Source organism: Arachis ipaensis, chromosome B03, assembly GCF_000816755.2.
Source record: "Arachis ipaensis cultivar K30076 chromosome B03, Araip1.1, whole genome shotgun sequence".
Taxonomy (NCBI): domain Eukaryota; kingdom Viridiplantae; phylum Streptophyta; class Magnoliopsida; order Fabales; family Fabaceae; genus Arachis; species Arachis ipaensis.
The window spans coordinates 135,738,406-135,745,479 of record NC_029787.2 but is presented as its reverse complement, the minus strand read 5'-3'; the positions used below and the strand labels follow the sequence as shown (position 1 = coordinate 135,745,479).

Here is a 7,074-nt window from a genome sequence, read left to right as displayed (position 1 = left end):
ACCACTAGAAACTTTAAAATCTAGTATTTTTTTTTTCTAAAAACGTTTTAGAAATTTGTTCAAAACCCCTTTAAAAATATAAATTTAAGATTCCCATGCATTCATCGATCAATTATCAATGTTTTTCATTTTAACTTTCATTACTATAATAATTTGTAGGTATTATATTGTAAATATTACAGTAGACAACATACATTATAAAATATTTGAATTAAAAAGTTATTACGACTTTCTAACCTAATAAATCGTTATGGACAACATTTTAAGAAGGTTTTAAAAGCACTAGATAGCGGTTAGGAAGTTAATGAGTTTTTATGAAGATTGAGGAGAGTGAGAAGTGTGGACTTTATGCTTTAAATGCACAACAATGGAGTACTCAAAACCAAGCATGTTACTCGGTTACGATTTGGGCAAAAGCATTGAATTTTTCTACCAACTCATATTAATGATCTTTGCATGGCGACTTCATCAAAAATAATAAAGAAAATTAATTAAAATAATCAAAATTTATCTTAGTTTCTTTAATATTTATTTGTTAATTATCGTTATAATTAATAAATATTAAATATAAATTTTGACGATTTTTTTTTTCTTTCAAACGTTACCAATATTATTAAGCCTATATATAGGCTATATATGGAGCACTTGTCTTACTCTTAGGCTTTCTAGTTAGCTTCAAATTATGTTGTCCATCGCTGGAATCATAAAATGTTTTCGTGTCAAACCAGCTGTTTACATGCCAACGTTTTGTTTTGTCAATTTTGTTATCCAAATTAAAGTATTTGTAATAATAATAAAAACACATTTAGTTGTTAGAAATTAGAAATACAAAACATTAGTCTTTAATTTAAAAGTTTTGTTAGGTAGACAATGATTTTTGTGAATAATGTGAATAATAAATTTTAAAATTGACCCAATAAAGTAAAAAAATACTTTACTTTTAAATTATCCCTTAAACCCTAATATTAGGATAACCATCTGCATACCTAATAAATTGAGCATCCACCCATTGTTAATTGTGCATGAGTAAACCGAATAAAAGAATAATCATCTAATTAAAAATAATGAACATAATCATCTGCATACCTATTCAATCAAACATCCGACATATCTATTATTCACGTTATTTAATATTCTCATTGCCTAACTATACTTTTCCTTAATTTAATCAATTGAACCAAAAGGTAATCCACATAAGGAATTGAAGTTGCGAGTTATTAGTATTAGTATATCTGTATAGAAGTCAACTAAGTTTTCTTTTCTTTTATTTATTCTTTTGGTTCTGACAGTTAGCTATGTTTGACGTGAACATGTATTTATTAAGAGGACAGTGATATGAACTATGAAGATAGCATCATTAACAATGTGCTAATGAAGTAATTAAAAGCTACCTACCAACGAAGTTCCCCCCTCTGCGATATATGCTTAGAGAGTAACACTGTAATTAACGAACTTGTATGACGAAAATGATAACCAAAGATAGATAAAATTAAGATCCTTAATTACATTACACTGTTATATATATAATATGCTATTTGAATTCCACATAACAGAATAGTAACATACTTAGCTTGATGCTATTCTTAGCAAGTAAAGTGGATTTTAAAAAAAAAGTTGGATATTTCCACCGCCCTTAATTAGAATATCACATCTAAAACATGAACTTGGGGCGTACATTGAATGACATCACGTAAGTTATATAAAATCTACTGACTCATCATCACTACTTACTACAATTCCTTGGCATTTTGCATAGAAAAAATGAAGGATGTTACGTACACTCATGAATATATAAGCATGCAGTTCTGATCATAACGAAGACCAACAATCCTACATGCATAGGTACAGGAATTTATTATTAGTCACTTCATTCTTTGAATCGAACGAAGATAGATGAAGGATAAAATTCCCATGGATGATTCTTATTATCAAGGGAATAAAAAAATGATCATAAACTCTAATCTTATAACTTTTGAGTTGCTCCTGCATGACCCATTAATGTGATGTTATGCCATCCGGTCCTATGTGCGCTGTATATGTAGCCAATTATACCAGAAACTTTTCTTCTAGCAATTTTTAGTATTTTTTATCATTTAATCAGTATAAATATTAAATTATTTTTAATAAATAAATTTTATTTATATATAAAGAGTAGACTTACAGGCGAGGAGGGGAGATTTGAAGTTTGAATAAAAATAATTAAAATTGAATAAAAGAATTTGTAAAGAGATAGAAGTAGCTATGAGTGCATGGTAGTGTTGTGAAATGTGAATAGTTGGTCTGGGTCCATTTCATTGAATTTCACATTATATCCGCGTCAATTTAATGCACCCAACAAACACTCCCAACCGTATAAAAGTTAAATAAAAGCATTACTCTATTCTATTATATATACTATTAAACAAAGTGCTCCTCATTCACTCACACACACTTCATTTCTTGCTTCAATGGCTGCTTTCGATCTCTTGCTTCTTCTTGTGGTGCTTCTTGGCCTGTGGAGCAATAATGGGGTTAGAGGTGCACCACAAGTACCTTGCTACTTCATATTTGGAGACTCTTTGGTTGACAATGGCAACAACAACCAGCTCCAATCTCTTGCTAGAGCTGATTACTTGCCTTATGGCATTGATTTCCCTGGTGGTCCTTCTGGAAGATTCTCCAATGGCAAAACCACTGTTGATGTCATTGGTAATATACATCTTCCATGCATGTTTAATTTGTGTTTATTACTCATTTCATATACTACATTATACTAACACATTTTTGTGTGTTCTGCTTGCTATTCAATGTGCATGCATCGGTTTTTATTATTTCTATTGTGTAACACATCAAAGAGAGGACCTTTAATGTTTTTCAGGCTTTAAGAAGCATCAAGCATTTGTATTTTCTATAACACAGAATGCAATGAATAACAAATTTACAGAACAGAACAGAACAAGAACACTGTTTTGGTGGCACACTTAGTACTACTTGCTATAATAACTCTACATATATGAGAGTTACACCTTTTGAGGTGTGTTGCTAGCACTTAAATTCCATTCACATGGGATTGTTACATAGCATTTATGATAGTCTTGTGGTAGTGGTACTTCTTTGACTAATAGCTACAAATGCAACTAAAGAAAGAAATCAACATTTACTGTGTTTAGCAAATAACAAATAATTAAGAAGAGGGTGCATGCAAGTCTTAACTAACATTGATTTTGTTTTGAAAATGTGACAGCTGAGCTTTTGGGATTCGATGATTACATACCACCCTTTGCAACAGCCAGTGGTGATGACATTCTCAAAGGTGTCAATTATGCTTCTGCTGCTGCTGGAATTAGAGAGGAGACTGGCCAGCAACTGGTTCGTAGTACCCTTCATTATTATTATTAGTTTGATGAAAGAAGAATATTGTGTTTGAAAATTGTTGATATGAATGCAGGGAGGGCGTATTAGTTTTAGTGGACAGGTGCAGAATTACCAAAACACAGTGTCCCAGGTGGTAAATATACTAGGAAATGAGGACTCAGCTGCAAATTACTTGAGCAAGTGCATATACTCAATTGGGTTGGGAAGCAATGATTACCTTAACAACTATTTCATGCCTCAGTTCTATTCTAGCAGCAGGCAGTACTCTACAGAAGAGTATGCTGATGTTCTTCTTCAAGATTATACCAAACAACTTCAAGTTAGTCTCTCTTTATATCCTTTTTCATTAAAGTATAAACATAATTAACCACAATAATTAATATGATGATCTAATTCATTTATTCAGAGTCTGTATAACTATGGAGCAAGGAAAATGGTGCTGTTTGGGGTTGGTCAAATAGGGTGCAGCCCAAATGAGTTGGCCCAAAACAGCCCAGATGGTGTTACATGTATTGAAAGAATCAATGATGCAAACCAAATATTCAACAACAAATTGAAATCTCTTGTTGATCAACTCAACACCCAACTCCCTGATGCAAGATTCATCTACATAAACTCCTATGGTATCTTCCAAGATATTATAAGCAACCCTTCAGCCTATGGTAAATTCTTATTCCAAATTAAACATGCTATATATGATATGCTTCATGATATATGAATGAATTTGATTGAATGATCCAGGGTTCAGTGTTACAAATGCTGGATGTTGTGGTGTGGGAAGGAACAATGGTCAAATAACATGTTTGCCAATGCAAACACCATGTGAGAACAGAAGGGAGCATCTGTTTTGGGATGCATTTCATCCAACTGAGGCTGGGAATGCCGTTGTTGCTCAAAGAGCTTATAGTGCTCAATCTCCATCTGATGCTTACCCTACTGATATCAAGGGCTTAGCTCTGATCTGATCTCAAGCTATAAATGCATATATATAAATGTATGTGCCACAATTAATGTTCTAGAAATATGTTATTTCTTTCTTTCTTTGCAAGGCATAAGAATATGGAAATTTCCTTCTAGTTTGTTAGTACATATATAGTACTAATATGATGTAACTTCTCATAAGGTTTTGGAAGATTGCATATTGCATAGTGAATACTATTACTAAGTTATTGGATTATTGATTATTGATGCCCATTATAAAATTTACTCCAATTATTGATGTCTGCTGGTGGAATTGACACAGAATTATAATGGGTAAAAAAGATGTTTCCAATAAGCATTATCAACATGGCAATAGGTGGTCCAATAAGATAGTTACACCTAAGGCCAAGTCTGTACTTTTTTTTTCTTTTTCTTTTTCTTGGTCAACAGAATTGAAGTTGATTGAATATATAGATATTGCTGGAACCAAAAAAATAAAAATGAAATTGGGTAATTACTAATTCTTATTTTAGATGTAAATATAGTTATGAGTAGGGGTGACAATGGGTAGGGTAGAGTTTAGAATCAATTCTAACTCTGTCTGTATATTGAGATTTTTATAAAAATTCAATCATATTCTATTTGTGGGTTGAGAATATTTTAACCCTAATCTTATTCGTTCTTAATCTGCGGGTATCTAATCCTACTGCGGGTTATAAAAAAGATGCAATATTATCATATAATTTGATGATAATTTAAAATAGAACTGATTTTTATGTTAAAAAAAGTATTAAATTATTAATTAATGATCTTCTTTTAGTGGCTAAGAATTTTTTTGCATTTAGTGAGAGGTTTTTGGTTCAACATTCACTTGAAACATATTTTTATATAAGTATATAACATATACATATATAGAGTGCGGGTTAGTCGGGTAGGATTGAGACTCGACCCACACCCTATCCGACCCACACAAGAACATTACCCGCACTCTACCTTACCCACTGTGGATCGAGTTGGCAACCCGATCCGATCGGATGGGGTCGAGTTGGGTACCCGCGAGCATGGACGAATCTATATACATTGTAGTGGTGGCACTTGCCCCCACTACAATTTGAAATTTTTTTGAGTAGTATATGATAATAATATTTATTTGCCCCCATTAAATTATTAAATTTGACCCCACAATAATTTTTTACTCAACTTTTGGTACTTAATTGTCAATTTAAAAATTTCACACTAATATTAAGCTTGTCATGTCTCTTTAGGACATATATTAGCTAAACCTAAATTATTATTATGTTATATACTTATATATATTTTATTTTTGTGGATCCGTCACTGACACGAGTAGGGTGCATGTTGCCACTCCTAATTATGAGTAATGGTAGGCCTAGTTATAGGAGGTTGTTACGGTTTACTTGTGTTTGGTTTTATTGGATTACCGATAATAACTGCCACAGAGTTAGTTAACCTTTGTTTCAATGTGTAGGTAGTTAATTACATGCACTAGAGTATACTAGTGTGTGCATGAAATCTCCCAAATCAAATACACCACAAAAATGTATCAACATTTCCATTAAACTAGGTCATACCTCATGATGCCTCTTTTTCTCCTCTCTTTCTCTCCCTATATATTTTCTGTTGCTGAAATAGTAACATTTTTTTCACAAAAATCAGAAACAACATCTATCGATCTTCATCACACGACGACATGGGTTGTGAGAGTAAATTATGGTTAGTATTTTTGTTGATGAGTGGTGTAACAATTGTTGTTGGGGAGCCCCAAGTGGCTTGTCTCTTCATATTTGGGGACTCTCTAAGTGACAGTGGAAACAACAACAAGTTATCCACCGATTGCAAAGCTAATTACTTCCCTTATGGCATTGATTTCCCTGATGGCCCAACTGGAAGATACACTAATGGCCTCACTATTGCTGACTTTATCAGTAATACTACTACTTAATTATTCCACAAATTAATACATTCAAATTCATTATTATTATTATCGTGTCACATGTTCTTATCTTCATGGCTAAATTCTCTTATAAAGGTTATGACTTTTATCATTTTAATTATTATGGTTCAAAATCTACCGTATTAGTTCTCAAGATTCAGCTCTATCAGGAATCATATTAGTTCTTAGATTCTTTCTAGTATTTAGTTAACGAACGGAATGTTAAATTGTCTCTGACTTGTCATGCTAGCTAGATACCGAATAAAACAATATCAATTTTTTTTGTGCTTAAACAAAGTAAAAACGAGATCGTTTTAAAAAAAGAAAAAAGAAAAATACTTTACATATCATATAATTTTTTTTCTCATTTTTATCTTATTTAAACATTAAAATAAAATGACATCATTTAGTCTTGTATCTAACATGACATGTCAGAATTAATTTAGTATGAAAAAGTATAGGGTACCAACATATTATCTGCCAACTTCTGCCAACTCTTATTTATAATTGTGTTTCATAAAAGTGTGTTCGTGGATGTGTCTAATAATTAATATATTTTAAATACATATATAAAGAGACACATCCAGAAAATATATCTATAAAGACACTTCTATTAAATATAGCTATAAAAAAGACATTTTTATTAGGCACATCCACGAACACATTTCCATGAAACACAAGAGTTGGCAGAAGTTGGCAGATATACTGTTGGTAACGTAGCGGAACCGATTTAGTATTTCAACGCTCATTCAATGTTAGAAAGAATAAAAAAATTAATATATATATATATATATAATGATTTATTTTATTTATTTATTTATTTATTTATATATAAATGAAGGAGA

The 7,074-nt window shown here is 31.5% G+C and overlaps 2 protein-coding genes across 2 annotated transcripts in view; both read left to right on the top strand.

Annotated features, from left to right (window-relative positions):
- LOC107632150 (GDSL esterase/lipase At5g45670) lies at positions 2,363-4,531 on the top strand. The gene is made up of 5 exons (XM_016335818.2): positions 2,363-2,688; positions 3,224-3,348; positions 3,428-3,673; positions 3,761-4,016; positions 4,096-4,531. The coding sequence occupies exons 1-5, from the start codon at positions 2,448-2,450 to the stop codon at positions 4,317-4,319; spliced, it is 1,092 nt and encodes a 363-aa protein (XP_016191304.1). The 5' UTR covers positions 2,363-2,447; the 3' UTR covers positions 4,320-4,531.
- LOC107634827 (GDSL esterase/lipase At1g29660-like) overlaps positions 5,987-7,074 on the top strand; it is a 2,308-nt gene continuing 1,220 nt past the window's right edge. Inside the window, exon 1 of the mRNA XM_021117501.1 lies at positions 5,987-6,221. Coding sequence (XP_020973160.1) covers positions 5,987-6,221 — 235 coding nt within the window. The remainder of the gene's footprint in view (positions 6,222-7,074) is intronic.